Genomic DNA, 23,768 nt, shown 5'->3' on the forward strand with positions numbered 1-23,768 from the left:
TCGAACCATGTGGAAAGATTCCAGAGAGAAAAGTATTCGTTTAGTATAAGTTTTTGTTTCTCTTCTTCTTTATATTCCTTCTCCTCCATTATTTTTTCGTGGTCTGTGTAATCATCCCTTCTATCCGTTCTAAAAGATCGTATTAAAAAAAAAAAAAAAAAAAGTAGAATCCATCTCTTTGGTAACCATGAATGGCTGGCCTGGCTTGTAGGCAACAAAATTAATTGAAAATGCTGCCTTGCGGACGTAATTTAATATAAAGGTAAAAAAAAATGTATAAGGATTGAGAAAGAATGCTTCGAAAATAATCTGAAAATTGAGCGTGGCCTTAATAAGAGTCAACGAGGGAGAAAAGGGGGATAGAATGAAAGAGATAAAAAGAACGATCCCCCTTTCTTTTTTAGTCAAAGGGGAAAAAAGGATAAAACGCATACGGAATGGTAAGGACAACTATTGGACACTTTGTCTATGCTAGCAAGAAATCGTCCGGTTTTATTAAGACCCCGTACGTTGAATGGAGTCAATGTCGAAGAAGCGAAGAAGTAGTGGTAGAAAAAAAAAGAAAAAAAAGAAAAAAGGGAAGAAGAAGAAGAAGAAATAGCTTAAGTAACGACGAGAGATAAAGAACGTAATCCTAGGTCTCTCTGGACGGCACGAAATATCAAACTGGCAGCATCTGGGAGATTGCGGCTGATAACTGAATTCCGAAAAGACTACCGGCGTGTCCCGGGCTCGAGGAACCTTTTTCTACCATCTTCCGTCCTCGTTTATCCTATATTCGCGGAACGTTGGAACGCGATCCAACGGGAGAGAAAATAAAAGTAAAAATAGCGCACCGGAACTGAGCAATCCTTGAAATTCCTTCCTACTTTCTTTCTCTTTCTCTTTCTCTTTTTCTTTCTCTGTTGCTCCCGCGAGATTCTCTTTAGCATATTTATCTCGTCCTTCCGTCTGCCAGAAAGATTTTCATTTCGTAAAATTATCTTCTTTCTAACGAACTTATCTGCCTTTCGTACTCCCCGTATAAACGACAATTTGTGTCGACCATCTTAATGATTCATCGCATAACGAGATCCGGATTATCTCTTTCCTAAAGATAGATAATTCTAAAGTATTATATAATTTTCCTTTTAAACATTTCATTGACCAACATCATATTGTTTGATCCCATGCCATTTTCTATGTAATTCTAACTAAACAATTCAATACGAAATTACGGTACATGCATATTCGAACGAATATTCATATGCGAAAATGGAAGGTAGGACAATGACGAAATATTATTATATCGATACGCGCTAATAAATCGAACGGGTATAACAATGAAAAGTCAAAACAACCGCTCATAGCTAATTATCCTTTAAAGTCTATAGCAACCATATTATACTATACAAAAGCGTACAATATCAAATTCGTATTGGAAATCTCGATTACGAAATCTCTTCTAAAGCTAATTATTTTTATTAATGCGTATTTTAATTATTTCCGAAATAAAAAAAAAAATAAAAATATGTAAAGGAGGGGGGTGGAAGGGAAGGGGCAAATTTGTTAAGTAAAATCAAATCTTGTTGTCTTAATCGACGTGTTCTTCCACGTGGTGTTAGTCGCGAAAGGTTTATAGACGTCTCGTTGCAAGGCCAATGAGAAGAGAAAGAGAGAGAAAGAGAGAGGGAGAGAGAGAGAGAGAGAGAGTTCGAGGAAAGCCATTAATTCGTACGTGTTGGTGTCAGCCAAGAACGGATAAGTGCGCCCAACGGAAGATATATATCTCCATTTAGGCGGAGATGGGACTTACTCGTTAAAACCAGACCTTATACCCGTATGTTGGCTCTCTTAATAAATTCTCTCCTTGAGTTACGCGCTCGTGTTCTAGCTCCGAGGAAAAGTCCTATTCCTTGCAGCGCATTCAGAATGTCTCGCAGTCTATTCCCAACCTCCTCCTCCTCCTCTTCCTCCTCCTCCTCCTCCTCCTTCTCCTCTCTGGCTCTTTGCCCCTTTTCCAAAAAGATCCAAAAAAGAGAATTAGATATTTTATTAGCCAGGATAATAAGATAAGACGAGACTCATCCTTTATTTTATTTCCCCTTTAATAAAAGAAAACTTATAAAAGCATAAATGTCATGGTCCAAACGTGTAATTTTACGTACTCGTCGCGTATCGACGTTACGTCCACTTACATTAACCAGAACCGCGGAATGCGATATAACGTTGGGTCGGAACGTAATCCAACTTAATCCCAATGGTACCCAGAACATTATACCCGGATCAGTTATACCTATCTGTACTAATCGTACTGAGCTATTATATTAGCAGTAGAATAGTTAGACAGTTGTGTTCAAATTTAATTAAGTACTTCTCCGAGGATTAATTTAATTAGTAGATATCGTGATCAATCTTTCCGAATATTTGACGATTTCGAGACTGACACGATTAAACTGTGATTCCTATTTGGGGCTGCATTGTGCTTAAAGAGTCTCTTAATCGTTGCACCAAACGCTTTGAAGTCTACTAATATGGAACGGTATGGCAAATATCAAGCGCATTTAATACTCCCAGAGAAACTTGTTTCTGTGAATACGTGTAAAGCTAGATTATAGCTTGATGATTTCAATTAGCGTGCATGCGTTGATATTCGTGATAATTACCAGATTGTCTATCTACTTACAGAAATGAAATAGAATGACTATATGTTTAGAATGATGAAGGACTTACGCTAGAATGTCTCTTACAATTTAAATTGTCACGTTAGAAGGTATATCGTTAATGTAAATTAGTAGATCTAATGAATGTCCGATGAAAACTATTTCAACGCGTTACGTTTTCTCGTTAGAGGATAACGAGGAATGAAGATAATAATCGTTTTCCCAAAAATAACCATTTTTTGTTGTTGTTGTCGATTTCATTTGTTACGCGACGATAATGAAATATAAATTACATCGCGCAAGTAAATATTTAACCAACGCGTGAAAAGATCTACGTCGTAATCTCGTTGAAAGCGTTGAAGTATTAACCTTACCGTATAGGGAACACGGTAACTGCCAAGATTTAATAGAGCAACTTTGTGTACCGTCAATCAGTGACGTAGATAATACGAGATAGTAGTTTCGATCCAGCTTTGTTCGAAGATTGAAGAAACTCTCTCGCGGATAACAGAAAACAGATGCGTTAATCGTTAAACCGTTCGACGTGTTTGCCAATTAAATTACAAAGAAAATACGCAACGATAACTACGTGTTAATTAAATGAATAAACGTTTTCGTAATCAAATTGAAACGAGCCGGAAAATGATAATAATAAACGTGGCACTAACTTTTCACTTTTCAAAGATAATCTAAATCATTTGGAACACAATTGAAATTCACGTTTCATTCGAGTTCTATCGATAAGCTTAAGTTATACAATACTTGAATACTTAAGTTGCGAACAAATAATTGTTCGAAATTTCGAATTGACTAAACGAATAGAACGTCATACTTGTCAAGGAGTAGTATCGTTGCAATCAACACCCGGTAAATCTAATACATTCAGCTTGCGTCGCTTCGCTCGATATATCTATTTGAATTAGGAAGAACACTTACTATCCCATTTCAGAAATAATACAGTGATCAGAACTCGGACATTAAGACAATAAAATGGTAAGACAATAGAAACGCGTTAGTTAGAAATTTCATTGAATTAAGAGAGACGGGTTGAATAACGTTAAAACAGAAACTACTGATTGTTCATGGCAACTAAGCTTGAGTCGGGTTATCCATTACGATCCCTTACGTCTTTTTCCCTCCTTCTATTTCCTTTCCTATCTCCCTTTCTCATTGTCCTAGTGTGTCCATTGCCCCCTTGAAAGCATCACAAGTGCTATTTCTGCAGAGGTTTCGTTCTAGTGGCTGCTCTAGGGTCAAGTATCCATCGCAAATTCTTCCTTCTTTGGATCGAGCGAGGTAAAACGAGCACACCTAATGTGCTCTTTCCAAATAAGACCTCCGAACGACGTCGTTTATTGTCAAATAATCAATCTTACTTTCCTATTTTCTTCCTTTTACTGCGAAAAGTCTACAACTTTTAGGATAACGTATCTATTCTTACCTTTTATTTGCATTTCTATACAACAAATTGTAAAACAAAACATATAGGTATATATATATATTACAATATATAATATAAAATGTACTTTTTTTCTTTAAATTGAATTTGCCGTGATGGCGGTTGGTAGTGAACTTGGCAACATGGATTGATGGATAGAGAGGAACATATAGATACGAACAAAGAGAACAGAAAGCACCTGTGTGTGATTTTTAGTACAATAATAAAGATAAGGAGTTTAATTAAAAAAAGAGTATATAAAAGTGTAACTGGGGGGAAAAGAAACTTTAATTGTCGTTTCTCTGTTACAGGTAAGACTGTAAATACTACATATATATGATTTAGTCAGTAAATCAATTTTTAAATCTCTGTTACAGAGCAACCGATAGAGCTTTTTTACTTTCATTGAAAATCTCAACAGTATAGGAATTAAGATTATTTGTCTCATATATATATATATATAATATAATATAAAATGTTTATCTTTTTTTTTCATATTTCTATTTACTCGTATTTTTCTCTTTACCATGTGAAAATAATATAAAATTCTTTTCGTCGTTCCCAAGCCGAGGCATTGTGGATGATCTAACGATAGATGTAGCTACGATTCGAAATAGACATTCTTTCATTTTCTTACTCCATCTTTGGTAGATATATATATATATATATTTCTTTTCTATTCGATGGCACGTTCTCGAAATAGAATTCGAGAAAATCACGAACAGAAAGTAAGATCGTTGTGATAGGCGGAATGACATCGAACGGTCGATATTCTTCTTTCGATATTTCCTATCCTTGTTAGATGTATCCTCTATAGTCTAAACTGACTTTTCGCTAAAAGTAAAAAAGAGAGACAAATATCGAATTGTTCCGCGACTTATCTTCTTCTCTCCACTCTTTTCTTCCCTTTATAAAACTTCTTTCTCCTTTATCTCCAAGTCGTTCCGTGAACGAAAGAACAGTTCGTTTCTTCTTTGGATGACCGTCGCGTGAAATAGAACATCCAATGGTATAAACCTAGACGTTGAATTTATTCCTTTCTTTTATTCCGAAGAGAGTACCATACACTCCTTTCCTCTTTCATTTCCCTCTTTCCTTATTTTATTCCTCCAGGATGCCATAAGATTTAGAATTTTCTAAATCATACTAGGCAAAATACATGCTGGAATAAACAGAAAATACGTATACTCTATTTTGTAATGTTTAAAAAATTGAATTAAAACGAAATAATAGCGAAGAAAGAGAGAAAAAGAAAGAGAGAAAGAGAAGAAGAAGAGAAGAAAAAGATGGAAGGTCGTTCGAGAAGAACCTGATCGTAAACTTGGAAACAGCTCGATCAAGGGCTACCTTTTAGGTTGTAAAAATACGTAAAGGAGACACAGTAAAAGTTTATAACGCTTTCACACACACACACACATACTGGTGATTTATTTCCCCTACGAGAAAGAAAATAAATATATAAATAATGATAATATATTTATTTAGTTGCAATATCAATCGATCACATTGTTTAGCAATATAATTGTATATCTAGTTAAGAGAGATAAAAGTAAAATGACAAGAACATAAAAAAGATAAGACGAGTAAGTCGATCTTCAAAAAAGGATTATTCGAAGAATTAAGGAGAGGTTTTCGAAAGAGAGAACTTTCTCGAGAAGTTTAATTCGAGCTTGAAGAAGTTTATAGGACGAGAACTCGGCGCGCTATCTCGACGCCGATTATTTTTCCCGGCGAGTTTTAAACGCGGCATTTCTCGTCGCACACGACGCTTGGCTTAACCTCGAACAACTGGCCGAACTAGCAAGTTCCTGGGGGTTCCTACGGGGGTTCCTCTGTACTGAAATCTTCTCGAGAATCTAGATGAGAGTTTGCTTTTCTTCTCGATTTTAAAAGCTCTCTCTTTCTTTCTTTCTTTCTTTCATTCTTTCATTTTCTTTACCCCCATTACCACTTTCCTATCCTTCTTTCTTCCCAAAACTTATCCATGCGTCTTTATCGCGAACACGAACAATTTTTTTATATAACAGAAACTATTTCAATCAAAAATACATCTGAAATATTTAATAAATCATTATTGTAATATGCGCGTGTGCGCTACCGTTTCATTCTTGGCATAAAATATTAGAATGAATCAAAAGTTCATGGGCGCGTTTTCTCTTTATTATATTAATATTTCCAAAGTTAATTTTACAAAAACACAATCCATTATGCAATTTTAAAGTAAAGTTTCAACACAATAAACACGCGAACTTTTTTGATTCATCCTAATACACTGGCCTTGTACACAAAATCTTAACTCTTTTATCCTTTTACCGAGTAATGTTCGTTAATAATTGCTAACATTTTTTTTAAACAAATAATCATCCAAACGAAATTAAATGTATAAACCAAGGAAAGCTGTTTTAAAAAAAAGAAACAGAAATCGTTATTGCCAAAGGAAACTATCTCGGTCGTAATCGTATTATAAAATTTGAAAATCGAACGAGATTATAGCCTGAGTTTCGAGTTCCGAGTTTAGAGTTTTTGATCCGATCATCGAATCGTTCGATTTAATTATCAGCGTGTGAACGTACTGGTCCAGATGCGAACGGACATTTTACTTCGTTTAAATTACGATCGAAGTTCGTGCGACTCATCCCAAAGCGTCCTGTCGCTTGTTTCACGATAGAACTGTCAAACAAGGGCTTCAGAGAAAAAGGGTCTTTTCCGTCTTCTCCATTTCTCTCTCCTACTCTCTCTCTCTTTCTCTCTCTCTCTTTCTCTCTCTCTTCATCTTTTTCTTCCTATCTTCTACTTCTACATCTCCTTGTCCCTTCCTCTTCCTCTTCCTCTTCCTCTTCCGCTTTTTCTTCTTCTCACGTGAATAGGAAAATAAGTTTTCCTTGAGATCCAACGAGTTAAAAGTTTCCAACGGATATCGCAAGAAAGCCCGATATAATAAAGTTCGTTAAAGTCTAGATATAAGGTACAGGACGAGTTTGATCCTACTTTCGATATCGACATTTTCATCGTATTCCAGCGCGTATCGCTTCGATTTTTTTTATATATTACAATTAGATCTTGTATATATATATAATTAATATTGTAATATATATATATACAATATATAGCGCCTCCATGGCAAATACTTAAATAGGCATTCGTGAAGAGATTGCACGGGGTGGGCCCTGGATAGCTCAATGGATAAAGTGCAATCGCCCAGAAAGCGAAAGCTCCGTGGTTCGAGTCCCGGTCTAGTCAGCCCAAGGCCCAATTTTTTCACGAATCCTATGTAAATATACATTTTGTGTAATTCTTACTTTTATAATTGAGTAAAATTTGAATAAGATTGATCTTACAGATAAAAATGTACAATCGTACCAAAAATAAGGGATTATCTAAAGTCGGTAGACTTTAGACAAAACTAACAATAAGTTTTGCGAGTTATTATTTGAAAAGATAAAGAGAAAAGAGAAGGACGAGTTCATTTTAATTTCTCTACTATGAAAAGTTGCTCTTCATAGCTTTCCTCGACGGATGCTTTTAATAAACGTAACAGTGTGTAAAGCTGTAAGATAAGGCATACTTCAAACTGCACGGCAGCTCCTTTGCTCAACGTTTCAACTTCCTGTTCTTACCAGCACCGGAAAGTTCATCTCGGAAAGCACACCTAATGATCTCAAAAGTAATACTATTACGTGGTACGATTTCTACCTGGTTAATCGTGTCTCTACTAAAATAATCTAACACTGAAACTTCCTAAAGAGAATATCATTACTCTTTTTGCTGTTACCTTTTGCTATTTCTCTCTCCCTCTCTGTCATTCCTCCCTTTCTCTCTTTCTTTCTTTATCGAAATTGTTTAGACATTGAATTGATACAACAAAAATTGCATGAATACCTTTCAATCGCAAAAAAGTGCATTATTTATTATTAAATAATTTCAGATAAAGGAAACAAAGAATAATACGAAGGAAAGAGGAAATAATTATAAGCTTGTTCGTTTGAGATTATGAAATTCGCAAGTGTTTTATAAGTTAATTAATTAGACAAAAGAAACGTTAAAAATATGATCCACGTTATTTTTCCGTTTATCATAGAGCTTCGTTTAATATCACGACTGATAGTGGAAACAAACCGAATTTGATTTTAAAACCTCCTTTTTAATATTTTTCCTTTTCTTTTCTCTTTTTTTTCTTTTTTTCGGTTTATCAGCCTTAATTAATAAGCACGAAACGGTAAATAATACAACCCCGGCAATAGAATTAAACGCGATATCAAAAAGCACGCTTTGCAGTGAATACAAAAACGAATAATTATGTTATTTCAAATTTGAAAAATTGGTAGAGAAAAACGGTACGATAGAATTGTGATTACTCGTTTAACTATGTTAACATCATACGCTATCTTTAATTCCATATTATGCATTTTCCGTTATTTCATCTTTTCTTTTTCTGTAACGTTATTAAAAACTTTTGTAAAACATGCATCTCCCTACTGACTAATCGAAATATAACAAACACGTTATACACAGATAAAAATGACAATATTTTCGTCGGAAACAAAGTTTCTGCTTTAATTCGTTTCATTAATTTCGTTTCCATTATTCGCGTAATTACGTTGGCAAAAATCAATATTAACTATTATATTTGCTTTCAAAGTATAATATGAAATTGTATCCAGGAAAAAAAAAAAAACAAAAAAAGAACTGGAGAAAAAGAAATAAAGGCTGTAATTTCCGTATCATTTTATTCCATTTGTTTTTTTCTTTATCTTCGACACCCTCCACGTTGGTTGCCTTTAACCAATCCGACGAGGCGTGTAAATGATAATACCTCGTTTCGAGAAAACGGTTCCGAATAACAATGCGGTTCAACTTGGAGGACAGCCTAAGTACGAGGAGGATCGTTTCTAATCAGCGGCAAGTTTCTTCAACTAGAGCCACTCCTGCTCTATTTCATTTCGCATTGGCTAAAACGAGAACCGGAATGGGGGATGACGACTTAGAATATTGGTATAATATTTACATAACTACAACAGGATTAAAGTTTAAACGTATAAACAGAATTTCGAACAAATACGTATTATACTTTTCGTAAATGACTCAAAACTTCTTATAAGTATTTTAATAATTAATAAATAATATCAAGAAATCTGATAAATGTTCTCTCGTTGCATTCAAAAATTTTATTTTTTTTTGTTCATAATCTACGACATTTTTCAACTTAATCTGTTTACTCTTATTGTTAGTATATTTTTTTTCTTATATATCCGTAGGAGGGAAGAAAAAGCGGACAGGTGTTTTCTGAATAATGATGAAAGATGGAAAATCATGCTAATCTTGGTAATAGAAAGATACATATCTCGTGGCCTTATACGTTCACCTTCAACTCATCGCTCGAGTAATATACATAGGATCGATTCTCCGTAACGGATTTTTCAAGAATAATAGATTCCTCGCGAGATCTTGCTGACAATGAATTGAAAATATAAAAGCAATAAAGTAACGGAAGTATAGGGAGTCGAGTACGGCTAGGTTTTATAGGTGAATCGAGACGACGGATTATCGCTTCTACGAAAGAGAACATATTTTACGCGATCTCTACGTTGGTAAAGCTTTTCTCAAAGTAGTTATCGAGAGAGAGAGAGAGAGAGAGAGAGAGAGAGAAAGAGTAACATCATCTCCGAGAAGAGGAAAAAGGGAAACGTTATTTAAAGAATATATATATTTATCTCGAGCTAACGGCACACTACTTTAAATCGATGGGTATAAACAGTAATATTTTACAATTAATGGTCTTTCAACAAAGTTGTTTGACGAAATGAAAAATAATATGGCCTGTTGACCCATGATAAAATCCTCGAAGATCCATCATAAAGTGCTCGTAAAATTATGAACGGTATTAAAAGCAATATTAGAGAAAGAGAGAGAGAGAGAAATAGTGACACTGAAAACGACGCTCGACTCTTACATGTGTCTCTCGAGTTTTCTCGAGATATTGTAAATGCACCTTCTAATTTCGTCGGTTCAAGAGAACAAGCAGATAACGGCACCATCTATGCTACATTAATCGCAGTAAATAGGATCAAGCGGTACATTAATATCTCTCTATGCATACAGTTGTGCATTAGTAACACGCAGTTACATACGATAACTGCTGCTAGCGCTGCTACCCGATTACGCGTAGTATAAGCATGCCACTCGCCAATGTGCTAGATCGCGCGTCCACCATTGTTATTATTATCTACGGGATTATTATTGTAATCGTTGTCTATACATACCATCGAACCTTTTAACAAAACCTTTCGGTCGCCATCCGATATATTTTTCCACGATATTTCCTTCTTGAAAGAAAGAGAAGAAAAAGAAGAAGAAGAAAAAGAAGAAGATAGTCTTTCAAAAGCTTAACTTTTTTTATAAAGGTTTATTAAAATTCGCGAAGAACGTACAAGGTAATTCCGAGAGAGGAAAACTTCAAGCTTGATTCTATAAAACACTTTCTTCGTTTTCAGTAGTAACCCCCTTCGGAATCTTTTACGGGACGCTCGTTTAAACAGCTAACGGAAGAAAAATAAAGGACTTTAAAAGGACGATGAGCTGCTTTTTTTTACTTGCTTCCTCTCTCTCTCTCTCTCTTTAACATTTGTAGTTTTTTCCTGGAACTAGTGCAGCAACCAACTTTCCCGCAACGTAATTTCAAACGGATTACCTTACACATCCGTCTACCGGGTATGGTCGATTCCAACTGCTCTAGATTTTCAGTACATTAAGTTCTTAAGCAAAGAAATTGCGGCCGAGAAACAAGGTCACTCACGAGGAGTGAATAAAACAAAGAATACGCGCAAGTGCAAAAGATGAAATTGCTCAGATTCGGGTAAAGTCCTCTTTTCTCCTTTTTCTTTTTTTCCCTTTTTTTTCGCTAAACGAGGAAACTCGTACAGTCGACGTTTTCTTCTTTTTTACTTCCAGCTCTTTTCGCTCTTTTCTTTTTCTTTTTTTTTTTTTCCACGTGCGTCGCTCTTTAAAAATGCGTACAAAAGTACGCGAAAGAAGGTGCCAGGTAGGTGCCAGGAAGGTAACGCCCGTCGTCAAATTCAAAGACCTGTTTCTTCTGTATTCCTCGACACATCTACCTACCAAGCTTTCCTTTCAGGTAATAGAATCATTCGAAAACCTTTCCTCGTTCTCTTTTTCTCTTTTTCCCTTTTCTCTTTAAAGTGACATTCTTGTCTCTCACGAGTCGAGTTCAAAACCTAATTGCTTTAGAATTTACATAGAGAATGGGAGCGAAGCTACTCGATTTGCCCTTGCATTTCTGGCAGTACTGTTGAACGCGATAAAACTCAAAGGAAACATTAAAGCTAATATACTTCGACACGCGACCACGGTACTCCTCTTATAATGCCTTTAACAAAAGATTTCAATTAAAAGATATTTAATATAACATTATTTAAAGGAATTATTCATGTTTCTTCTACTCGCTGAACTTTTAAACGTCAGAAAAAAAAGAGAGAGGGAGAGAGAGAGATGAGAAAAAGAGAAAGAAAGTCACCATGGCCTGCTGTTTCATGTGCAACACGAATATTTGCGCAACGACGCGCGTACATGCTGAAAAAAAAAATAAAAATTTAAAAAAGTTATATTATACGCACATTCGCAGTCTACTATCTTTTCATTTTTCCACTTTTCCTCTGAAGGTACTAGAAGGAATCCTAGGAAATGGAGCCAGAAAATCCGATTTTCTGTTGTTAAAGTCAGTCGGGCAGAAAATGACGTGAAACTATTTCCGCGGTCACAGCCGGTAGTTCGAGAATGATGCTTCTCTCTCTCTCTCTCTCTCTCTCTCTCTCTCTCTCTTTATAAATATATATAGAAAGGAAAAATATCTGTCTGTAATACTGACTTTTAAAAATGTTTCGTAAAAAGAATAGGATATAAAAGGGAAGGTAAATTTCTTACGTTCATCTCATATTTCATGCACTTCGATTTGCGAATTGGAAACAAGTCTTACTTCAGAAAATTTATACTTAGAAAATGACGAAAGTTCGATGCTTTATACTAATATAAGTTAAATTAAAAAGTGAGCACGAGCTTGCTACTAAAAAGAAAATAACTTTAAGCTTTTTTTTCCTATCTTTCTAAACAATTTGATAGATTTTTTCGTGTCGCCTTTTGTTCGTAGAATTTTCGAGATTATATACCATATGCATACGATCTTTTTTTAGAAGATCATTTCGTCCATGTAAAAGAAAATATTCAACACCTATGGAAAGTTTCGTAGTTTAACCGTGGTCACGTAATGGAAACACGATAAAATCGAATAGAGTTTGGTTAGACGGAGAAAAGATTATACAGCTATTTGAATTTTCACGCAAGATTGCCGTATACCAGTTTATTAATCGGTAATAATATTTACCAACGCAGAAAGTTCGATAATGTTTCATTGATAGAATAACAATATCGATGGTATATCGCATAGGTTCGATACGTAATATTGGGTATAACAAAAACATCCCCATCTTTGAAGAAGATTTGCATAAATCTAAGAAACGATTTTGAATCGTACGGTTAACGTACACCCGTGATTCTCGATGGAAAATAGAAATAGCCTTGAGTATAATTGACGACGAAGTTTTCTCGTAAAATAAATCAAACTATCGCGAGGCTGGTAATTTGGTAGAGCCTCCATGAACCGACTATAATATTGGATATTTTGTTTAATGGCAAAACTTTGATCAGCGAGTGAATCCCTTAGATCCTCGTGAACTCTCTCTCTCTCTCTCTCTCTCTCTCTCTCTCTCTCTCTCTCTCTCTCTCTCTCTTTCTTTCTCTTGATAAATCGGTACACGAGTACCAAAGCTTCGATAGTCTCTTCTTCGTATGGCCCCTAAGGGGGTGTAAGACCGTGAATGAGGATGAAAAGAGGTTTGCCGGAGATGAGACGGTTCTTAAGGCAGCTCGAAAAGCTTTTCAGAGAAAGCATCTGAAATATTTCTTCGCTCATTCGTGTTACAGTCACTGCACGAGCGACTACATCGCCGTTTATTCGGGCCCAACGACCTCCAGTCCGCTCTTAAAAATGCTATGCGGTAAAGAGAAATCATCATTGATGTATAACGGCCAGGAGGTTCTCGTCGAATTTAGGTAGACAACAAATTATATTACCTTAATAATCCCTATTCTTGAAGTTTATCATTATTCTTCGAAAAACAAATGAATGATGATTATTCGTGTATCATACTTCAGAGCTGGTCCAGAGGTGTCTCCTTTCGATTACAACGGCTTCGTAGCTACGGTAAACTTCGTCGAAATCACGACCGAAATACCTACCACGATTACTACGGAATCGACCAATAAAACTTGTAAGTGCCCACTTTAGTCGGTATGCAATTTTTCTCATTTTTCCAATATCGAATTTATTTCCTCCTAGCTCGATGCAATAACCCGATGTGGAACGTAACGTATGATACGTATACAATATAAATAAATCGAACTATATTATCTATTTATATTTTTACTCTCGTATGCGTGTATATACGCATATTTGCATTGCTATCAATAGGTTATTTTCCTAATCGTACGTTTTATTTGACTTGTCTCCCTCAGCGGATATCGTGAAACAAGTTACAATTTACACCGGTCACAACGCACGTTACAACAATCGAGACACTGACGAGCATCGCAAGGATCAAGGATCGTCGACGGGACATAGTTGTGACCTCGAAGTAAATGGCGAAAAAGTTCGTTCGGGTCATCACGACACCAGAGGCAAACACAAATCAACGACCTGTCGTCTCATCCTTCGTGGAGGCACTTACCATACCGGACACGTCTCTTTGACTAGTTATAATCTCAGGTAATCCTTTACTCCTTTATTTATCTCTTATACTTTTTTCACATTTTTCTCAAAGTTATTTTTATAAAGAACACCATTCTCATTTCGAGAGAAACAAATTATTACAAATTTGTTCAAACGATAATCAATATTTTATGTTACAACGCAAATTGGTGCATCCTCGAACACCTGACAACTTTTACTTCAAACAAGTACCGAGTGTAAGAAAAAGAAATCAATTCAATGAATTCTATTTCATTGGTTTCGAATTGATGGGTCTCAAATTTTGTAGAATTCAAAGTACTCTCCTATAAATCGACATACTATTATACTTGCCTGCATTTTAATAGCTTCACCAGACTCGCTTCTACCGACGATTATATTCGTTTGCTCGTGAGAAACTACCTCGCTGTATACATAATTTCAGTAGATATATGTCACTGTTATTACTATTCTCACTACATACCGCTGTTGTCGTTGCTACCGTATCTATTATCCCAAGTCTATTCAGCTGACTTGTAACACGCGTTTAAAATCAAATTCTTGGAAATACGACTTTGCTCGTATTATCCCAACCCCCGTCTCTTACCACTCGCGCATTTTTATGAAATCGAAAATAATCATTTTCCTTTTTACCACGAAGAAAAGTTCTTTCCTTTACCGGCGAGTCCCATTCAAAATACATTTTTACAATTTCTACGAAACGTATCGACGTTTATGCGACTTCAAATGTTCATCCCCCCCCCCCAAAAACAAAACTACGTTTCCATTTTCTGCACATTTTTTGTTTCTTACTAAAGTTCGTCGCACCGAACATTTTCTTTTTAGAGTCGATATTATTCCGAAATATTATATGATATAATATGAGCAGTTTATTTTGAAAGTGGCTCAAGTCCAATCATTATCATCACAAACATGTTATTTCTTAAATAATGTTAATTATGCTAATTGGGATGATAAATTTGACACCATTAGAAATTGGAAAACATTATTCTATTATGTCAACTGTGTTATCTATATTTTTCAATTTAATCCAACGCAAACCCTTCAATATCTCGAATTCGAATATAAATTGACTTACGCCACTTTCGAAATAAATATATATAACGTATTTCGATATTATCTATTATATTATACAACAATCGGGTTACGCGGAATTTTCTAATTGACATTAATACGAATTTCCAAGGTAGCTGCATACATATACATGCTACATATAAGTACGTACTTATATACACTCGAAAATATAATAACGCTATTTAATTAATCAACTGAGAAATGTCGGGGAACGCCGTTGAAATCTTTCGCACGATTATACAATAGACTTAATTAGCTCCATTGCTCGAAACACGACGATGTGAATTTCATTATACGGAAATAGTATTATATCATGGAATCGTTTCGTGCATGTGTATGGGTACCTGTATATAAACCTTGTCAGTGGTATTATATGCATATATACTTGAGATTTTCAATTATCGTGTACAATAAGTACAACATGGAAAACGAGTACGTACTTAACATTTGCATCTTCGAGGTACATTTGCGTTTAAAAAGAAAGAAAAAAATATGAGAGAGACAGAGATAGTACAAGTTATAAGAATGGATTTGAAAAGGCAATCTTCCTTGACCTCAAGCATACCTACATTGATTCAAAAAGACAAATAAACGAAGGGAAAATACGAGGAGGATAGTACCCGAATAATTCGATGTACAAGGTAGCTAGTAGATAGCTTTATTGAAACCAGTTATAAATTGAAAATAAAATATTATAAATCTATGCATTAGAGAGTGAACCGAAAAAGTACGAGCTCGGAATAGCATAGGGAATATTCTTATATATGTACATATATCTATCTATCTCTGGTCTACCATTTACAACAATCCTAACTTCGACTACTTCGTTTCGTTTAGGAAATCGAAATGCCGTTACTTCCTTTTTATCTTTATCTTCCTCTCTTCCATCTAAGATCTTCGCCGTTATAGAGAAGCTTTACGGTTACTATTACTATTAGATTTATATACGAGCATAAAAAACTATTTCTACATTCTCAAAAGTATTCTTCTTATTTTTGTGCGAACAAAATAATATCAGAGTTGCGTCAAGATTATACCCGGTTGTATGCGTTCGTACGATCTCGAAACAATCTTTGATTTCCACGTTTTCTCAACTACCTGATTATAATATTATTAGGAAGGAGGTAATATCGAAGAAGACGCGAGATTTCATCACTGTTAAGTAACGATATATTCTGTTATCTTGTTATTTTAGTAATGTAAACGATCGACGTGGTGTGCTTGGTTTCTGTTAGAAGTTTTAGTTGTTGCTAACACGGGTCTTCCTATTAACTAGACTATCTTACGATATTCCTTGGAAACCAGCTTTCTCCTAAATAATATACGAACAAGGGTTTTATGATATCAACTGCGACAAATTATTGGAAATATTTGACAATTTATTTTCTACCTGTATCCTTTATAAGCAACACCCGGATTATTATTATTATTATTCCGAATTTTCAGCGCCCAATCCTGTCAGTCGATGATCGAGATATTCGATGGTTTACCGGAAGGTGGTACGGCAAACACTGTGAAATCCCTCGTTCGAATTTGCAGTCCAGCACAGAGGCTACCACGAGAGTTTGCACGAGACGAGTAAGTAAACAGAACAAAAAATAAGAAAAAGAAAAGGAAAAGGAAAAAAGTATACAGAAAATATTTGCCCACTTACTTACTTATCCGTCATCGATCTTACCTACAGAAAACGATCTTTTTTTCCTTCCCAGCAAACCTATGAATGGAAAGTCAATGACGGAAAGAAACTCTTTTTCAGAAAACGTATAGATATATGATTCACGATGAAGAGTTTTTCTTTTTTAGTCTCATCTCATAGTCTCGTGCTTTCATTCATCTCGTTCAAACGAATGCATTCCTTCGCTTGAAATAGAGACAAGATCGACGGAGTGCGTTCTTTTCTCTTTTTCTCTCTCTCTCTCTCTCTCTCTCTCTGTTCTTTTTTCTGCTTACATATACTTAGATAGGTAGGTGTAGGTGCATGTATAAAAAAAAAAAGGGAAAAAAAATTGTAAAACAGTCGCCAACACACATACCTATATCCGTCATTCGTACTCCTACTTCCACTAAAGAATGAGATACCTCGTGCTCATCTTGCCGGAAGTCAAAGCATGAAAGATGACTGGGGAGGGCTCGTTGTACTCCAGGGTACTTGTATTTAGCTAGAGAATATATTCAAATAGGGAGAGAATATATATAAGAAAAGAGAAAGGTATGGTTGTTCTCTTGGATTACGAAAACTTTGCACGTTTCCACGAATCAATAAGTAAACGTAAGTTTTTCTTTAGTTTCGATATCAATAAAAAAATCATGAAATTTGTATGTCATTTTATTTACGCGATGGAATGTTAAAATAAAACAAGAAAATCACATGGGAATTGGACGTGCCCGTAAAATATGACAAATCATTCGTACGCGCGAAGGAATATTGTGCGATATCGGTTATGTTATAGTGAAATGAAGCGAACGATATGAATCCCGCGAACTGTACCGATTGGAAGGAATAATTCAAGCATTCACCGATGAAAGAGAGGAATAATTTAAGCGCTCTTTCTCTTTCCCTACTTCTATTTTCATTTCAAACAAACGTATGACTTCGAGAGGTGTAAGTATATCGATACTGTTGAGAAAATTATTTGTTTCCTGCATTTTGCCGATAAAACAACAACCTACGTATATCTAACTCTATAACATTTTATTATTCCACCAATTAAATGACACTTTAATGTACGATCGTATCGTTTATAATTAACGAGCATAAAATCTTCGGCAATAATAGTCGATAATTAGTTTCGTAATTGGCCGATTAATCGGCTCTTTTTTATACCATGTTTTTATACTTTTTTCTCTCTTTCTCTCTCGCTTTCTCTTATTTGAAATATATTTCAGTGATTATTGTAATTATTTTAACGAGATGATTTATAATAAATTAACGAAAAAACGAGCGTTACGTGATAATGTTTTCTTGCAAAATTTGTCAACATTGAAAAATTGAATGTATCAAAATCTAACGAAAAAAAGCAAGATATAAAAGAAAAATAATTATACGTAGAAACTATACTGGAGAGAAGCATATAGTAAAAAGAATTGCATTATACGCTACAACTAATAATTTTAAGGAACAACGAGGTTATATATTGTATACATTTGCTAAAGGAGAGTAGTTAAAGTGTGAGATTGAAATTTAATTCGTCTTTAAAGTCTGCTTTTCTTTCTACAACAATGCTCATAGTTATTCCTTTTTATCTTTTCCTATACTTTGAAAACCAATGTATTCCGTTAGTAGTGCTTATCTATTAGATCTAATCTACGGATCAAATTTTTATACCGAATTGTAGCTACTTTTATACTTTAACAAATCAATATAGTTATTTCATAAATTAATGAATTTGATAAAATAACGTTAACGTTTCTATACAATGCGCACGTACATAGGAATAATTTTCGTCCCATAGGAATTACATAGGAACTAACCACCGGTCAAAGAGGCCAAGGGGATTTCGACATGACGGCTCAAACGATTTTCCAGCTGTGCATTTCTCTTTATATTTCTACTCAGGAACGTCCTGATTTTCCGACCGAAGTAACACCTATGTCAAAATTCACCACACCTGTGCTGCACGTATTCTATCAAAGTATTATATCTAGATTGCATACGCATACGTAAAAATTTTAATCTGTGTATAGAAAATGAGTCATTTAAAATATGAAATATTTAAATGAAAGAAATATGACGGATTATAAAGACGTAAAAATTAATAATAAAGTCATACGACTATAATTTCGTCCGAGCCCCCATTGAAAAGATAAACTATGAATAATGAATGATATTTAACGTGAAAACATAAGTCTGATTAAAAATGCAAACTCATCTCGTCAAGCAATAATGTTTACACGTCAGAAAACACGTTAGAAAGAAGGCAATTTATAAGATAGCTGAGAATTCTTCTCTTTCTCTCTCTCTCTCTCTCTCTCTCTCTCTCTCTCTCTCTCTCTCTCGAATATAAAATGTTCAAAAGATTGTTTTCGTTTCTTTGCTCCGATGATTCAGTCTGCAGTTTTATTCTTTTTTTAATTACTTAGTTATCATTTTTATCCAAACTATGTTGTTCTACTCGTTTCTTGGAACACACACACACACACACCGAGACACAGACACAGATGCGAGTATTTCCATCGACCAACGACGTAACAAGCAGTTTTTAATCTATTTTCATTTCTTAACGTTTTCAGACAGGTTGGTACAATTTATGAGTGGTAGGCGAATAGGAGACACATACCGTTGTAGTACGCACGTACGTGCTTATGGGACTGCCACATGTTTTATGCCGGCTAATCTCGTAAAAATTCATGTAAAATAAAGCTCGTGCTTCATCCCGCACGCTCCGGCCGCAAGCACGTTTCCCATTCCGCGATGAGATCACGGGATCTTTCTCCCGCCAGATACAAGCTTTCATGATGCGTTTAAAACGACGTTAACCTCAACAGACTTTCAATCTGTTCTTGGTCGGACCACTTTCAAAGGGAACGAACAAGATACCTTTAAAGGATCAATATCCTTCCTATTGAATTTCCCATATCAATTTAATGATAATAAAATTCGTTTTCCGTCAGGCGTTAAAAATTTGTCAACAATTCGGAAAATAAAAAGGTCGATTAATAGCAAAGACCGAGATCGATTTCGCGAAAGGACTCTTTCCTAAATCAACAACAATCGTATCGGAATCGAATGGGTTTCTAAGTCCTTCCCGTTGTGTCGTACGTCCATTCATAGAAGTTTCTTGAACGTTCGATAAACTCATAGAAATTTGCTAGCCCAAGACACGTTCGATCGGTATTCCCAAGCGCCACCATAGAAAATACGGGCTGTCGATTTTGTCCGAAGAAAACCACAGTCCTCGATGTTTACGATGCAAACCTGTAGCCTGTCGAGAATCGTTCCACTCCTGCAAACATACCTTTCCCTACTTCAGAGATCTCGGTACAACGTGTAGAATGTACTTACCTATATAGGTACATATGTATGCTTTCACGTTTACAGAATGGCTGACCTTACCATTACCGTCATTACTACTTCAAGTTCCAAGTAGTTCAACCAATCACGTTTGTACACATTAAGATCTTATCAAACCAAGGTATTGTAACATCATTATTAAATGAAATTTATTAGATTAATAATGAATCGGTCGTGAAAAATAAATTGTCACATTTTTTTCATGAGGTAAATAAATCCTTTTGAAAAAGTAGACCGCGTAACCGTTTCTCAAAAATTGCGACCATTATTCGAGTTAGACGTCGTCGTCGTCGTCGTCGTCGAGCCTTAGGAAAAATCTGAATTTCAGGCCTTCCCAAGGTTTGGGTTGTAAGGGAAAAGTACACAGTGATATGTATGCCAGGTCGACATACATGAAATCCAAGGATGAAGAGTTGGCCGTTAGCCAAGTGGGTCGACCGATCTTTCGGTCCGAAAAGCCGCGTCTCAAAATATCATTACGACGTTTTTCCACTCTTCAAAGGTAGAAATATATATCGTTAGGGTGCCCTGTCAAAAGGATCAACGATTGAATTTGATACGATGCCGCAAATATTCTTGTTAAATCGATGTCTCGATATTTTCATGCTATTCTCCGCTTCAAATCGTAATATGATACACGTTGAAACAGGAATTTTGTTCTTTTTTTAAAGACTAACAGACATTATCTAAGAAGACAACGTAGACATAAGTTAATAAATTTTATATTGTATATAATATATTATTAAAGTAATAATATAATATTATATTATATTATACTATTTTGGATAAATTGAAACGTGTGACGTCGAGGAACGTGTTTTCTGACAGATTTTCCTGTCACAACGTCGATAGTACAAACGAACATTCAGCCATACATGTTATAATCTTTTTACGAAGAAACTCATTAAACAGAAGAATAGAATAGATCCGATAGAAAGTCTATTAGCAAATGAAATAGGCAAAGGAAGAGAAACTGAATTATCATGGTCGTCTAAATCCTAGTAGACGATTCGCGTAAGGGGTGAAGTTATCGCGCTTGGTCCTTCTACCCAAACCGTCCATTTGCAACTTCGTCCAAGCAAAATGGAGAGTTGAACGATGTGCAAAATTTATCGAGCACAAAATGTGCTTTGTGACAGTACTTGGTCGAACTTTCGGACCTCTCTCCTACTCGCGTGTTTCGTCATACGCGCGCGCGCGCCCACTCCCATACTCTTTGGTATAAAGGCAAAGCTGCATAATTTACAACGAACTTCCTACGGGCATCTGGTAAACGAAAGGAACGTAGAGGGAGACTATATGTGTGTGTGTGTGTGTGTGTGTGTGTGTGTGTATGTGTGTGTACGTGTTCTGTCGTTCGTTCGCGAAACTACCATCACTATGACGATCCTTTTCGATACGTCTATGTAACCTCGTCTTTAAGAACAAATCAAACCAATCATTATTCATAATAAGATACCAACTCTCTTCCTCAAATGTCGTCTTCATTATCCTTCAACATTTCCCTTTATTCTCTATCACAATAGAACAGGAAAACTAGGTCGTATTCTATCGTATATTTACCCGTTAATGTTATATGTTATTAAAAGACTTTCAATAAGGAGTCAGGTTTGTATGTACGAACTACATTCGCTCGAACAATTTGCATTTATTTCAACATTTTCAAATTCTATATCTTTTCAATGTAAAATTTTGAAAACTCGTTATTAAATTCCATTGAATATATCCATGGTATAATATGTGTTCTACTAAGTTTTATTTATTACAAATTCATAATGCATCATACACAATATCGTACATTTATTTTTGTTCGTTTCGTTATATTGATAATAAATGGTAATATCAATCTGAGCTTCCACGTTGAATATCACAAGAGAGAGGATAGGATAAGAAGAGGGATTTTCAATTATGCGCATTTTCGTGAATAAATTAACATGACTGTGAAATAAAAGGGAAGAAAAAGGTATAAGGTATAATTCACTTTTCTTGTCCTATTACTCTTGCATTTTTTTCTTCTTCCATTTCTGAAGAATTATCGGACGTTCTATCCACGAATGTCCAACGGTATTACCGATACTTAAAGTTTGAAAGACTTCTTTTCTCCACGTTCGTAGGTACGTCGAGCCAAAACGATATTCATCCAACGGTAGAGATATGACGGTGGTTTTAAGACGAGCTTCGAACACCACCACTGACGAGGAATACATGGACGTGTCCTATTATTTTCACAATGGTAAGTTAAATCACGCCGCGATTTTTAAACATGAAGAAAAACTAATTGACAAGCTTTGTTTCCTCAAGTTAAACACTTTAGCAACGAATGCCGTAAGTTTGAATCTAATCAGACGTTCGAGTTAAATACTTTGATTAAATACTTCATTAAATTTACGCATTCTTCCATAAAACAACGCTTTAAGAGCCAAATAAATAAATGTTTCTCATTTTTCGAGCAAATAATTTATCAAACATATTTCGACGATCGTTAAATTCGCTTTATCGCTTTATTTAACATTTATACGATAGCTTTTAGATGAACATATGTGCATAACCCACGTATGTACATACTGACACAATATATTTAACTTCATCATCCGTAATAACGATAAGAGTTGTTACATTTTTGAATGGAAAGAAAATAATCAAGTTTAAACACCATAAACTGATAGAATTGACTAGTTGGTTCTATTCCGTTAGATTTGCCATTTACCCCGATGTGTTGTGTTAAATGTACAGAATTTCGCCTATCGTAACGAATTTAAATCGTTTATGTTGGGGGGAGAAAATTTCTCAATACATAATATAATAATACTGCATATCGATTGTTCAAAATCCACACACACCACGGGGGGAGATAATATTTTAATAAATACGTTAAAACAGAGAGGAAATTGTTCGAATAAATAGAAGACATTGGTATTGTTGAAAATCATAATTCGAGATAATCAAGCCCCTTGAAATCGTTAACCGAATTTCATTGTTTGTTTCAACCGATTATCGAGATAGTAAGTTTAGTCGACGTTAGCGTTTCCGATTTTAGCTATCAAATTGTGTTACTCTCTCTCTCTCTCTCTCTCTCTCTCTCTCTCTCTCTCTCTCTCTCTATCTATCTATCTATCTCTCTATCTATCTCAATAATATTGAACAAAGTTTCGTTGTAATTTAGGCGAAAAAGGAAAAGCAATCGTAGGGAAAAAAATAGTTCGTGTAGGATGGATAGAGTAAAACAAAGCGAATGACAATAGATGGAAGTCACACCGGCGACAAACCACCAGGATCGTCGATTTGACGCTGATTGACGAATGTTCTCGTCGCTTGTCGACGTTATTACGTTTACATGCGATACATGCATCCAAATACCTCTCCCTCTCCTCTTCTCTTGCCTCTCTTCCTATTTCTAGAGGATCAATAAGACCAGTTTTGTAGGCTGGATCGGATTCGAAAATAGAATGAACCCACGTTTCGTTGAGAGATTCTTAAATTAGAAACGATACGTGTTATCGCTAAATTAAATCCTCATTCGAAAAATCCAATTTCAATTAATCGTTTTATTATATAAATATAATGTTATACGTGTGTGTTTTATTATATAAATATTTGTTAAAGTGAGAAAAATAAGAAGAATAATTAAAGGGAGATTAACGCATGTTTCGTTATTATTATCATCAAAAAGATTTCGATGAAAAATGAGATTATCTACCATTATCTTCAATAATTTACTTGTCTGTATTTCCATCGCTATTATTAACTTTTCTATCCACGCGAGCGAGCGAGCGAGCGAGAGAGAGA

General features: G+C 35.2%; 1 protein-coding gene across 1 annotated transcript in view; it reads left to right on the forward strand.

Moving 5' to 3' along the window:
- LOC106785963 overlaps positions 1–23,768 on the forward strand; it is a 137,334-nt gene that overhangs the window by 106,138 nt on the left and 7,428 nt on the right. Inside the window, exons 8-12 of the mRNA XM_014746849.1 lie at positions 13,075–13,203; positions 13,306–13,421; positions 13,666–13,915; positions 16,418–16,549; positions 22,097–22,215. Coding sequence (XP_014602335.1) covers positions 13,075–13,203; positions 13,306–13,421; positions 13,666–13,915; positions 16,418–16,549; positions 22,097–22,215 — 746 coding nt within the window. The remainder of the gene's footprint in view (positions 1–13,074; positions 13,204–13,305; positions 13,422–13,665; positions 13,916–16,417; positions 16,550–22,096; positions 22,216–23,768) is intronic.

The sequence above is a fragment of the Polistes canadensis genome, unplaced genomic scaffold (genome assembly GCF_001313835.1).
Source record: "Polistes canadensis isolate GaletaPanama2010 unplaced genomic scaffold, ASM131383v1 scaffold_60, whole genome shotgun sequence".
Taxonomy (NCBI): Eukaryota; Metazoa; Arthropoda; class Insecta; order Hymenoptera; family Vespidae; genus Polistes; species Polistes canadensis.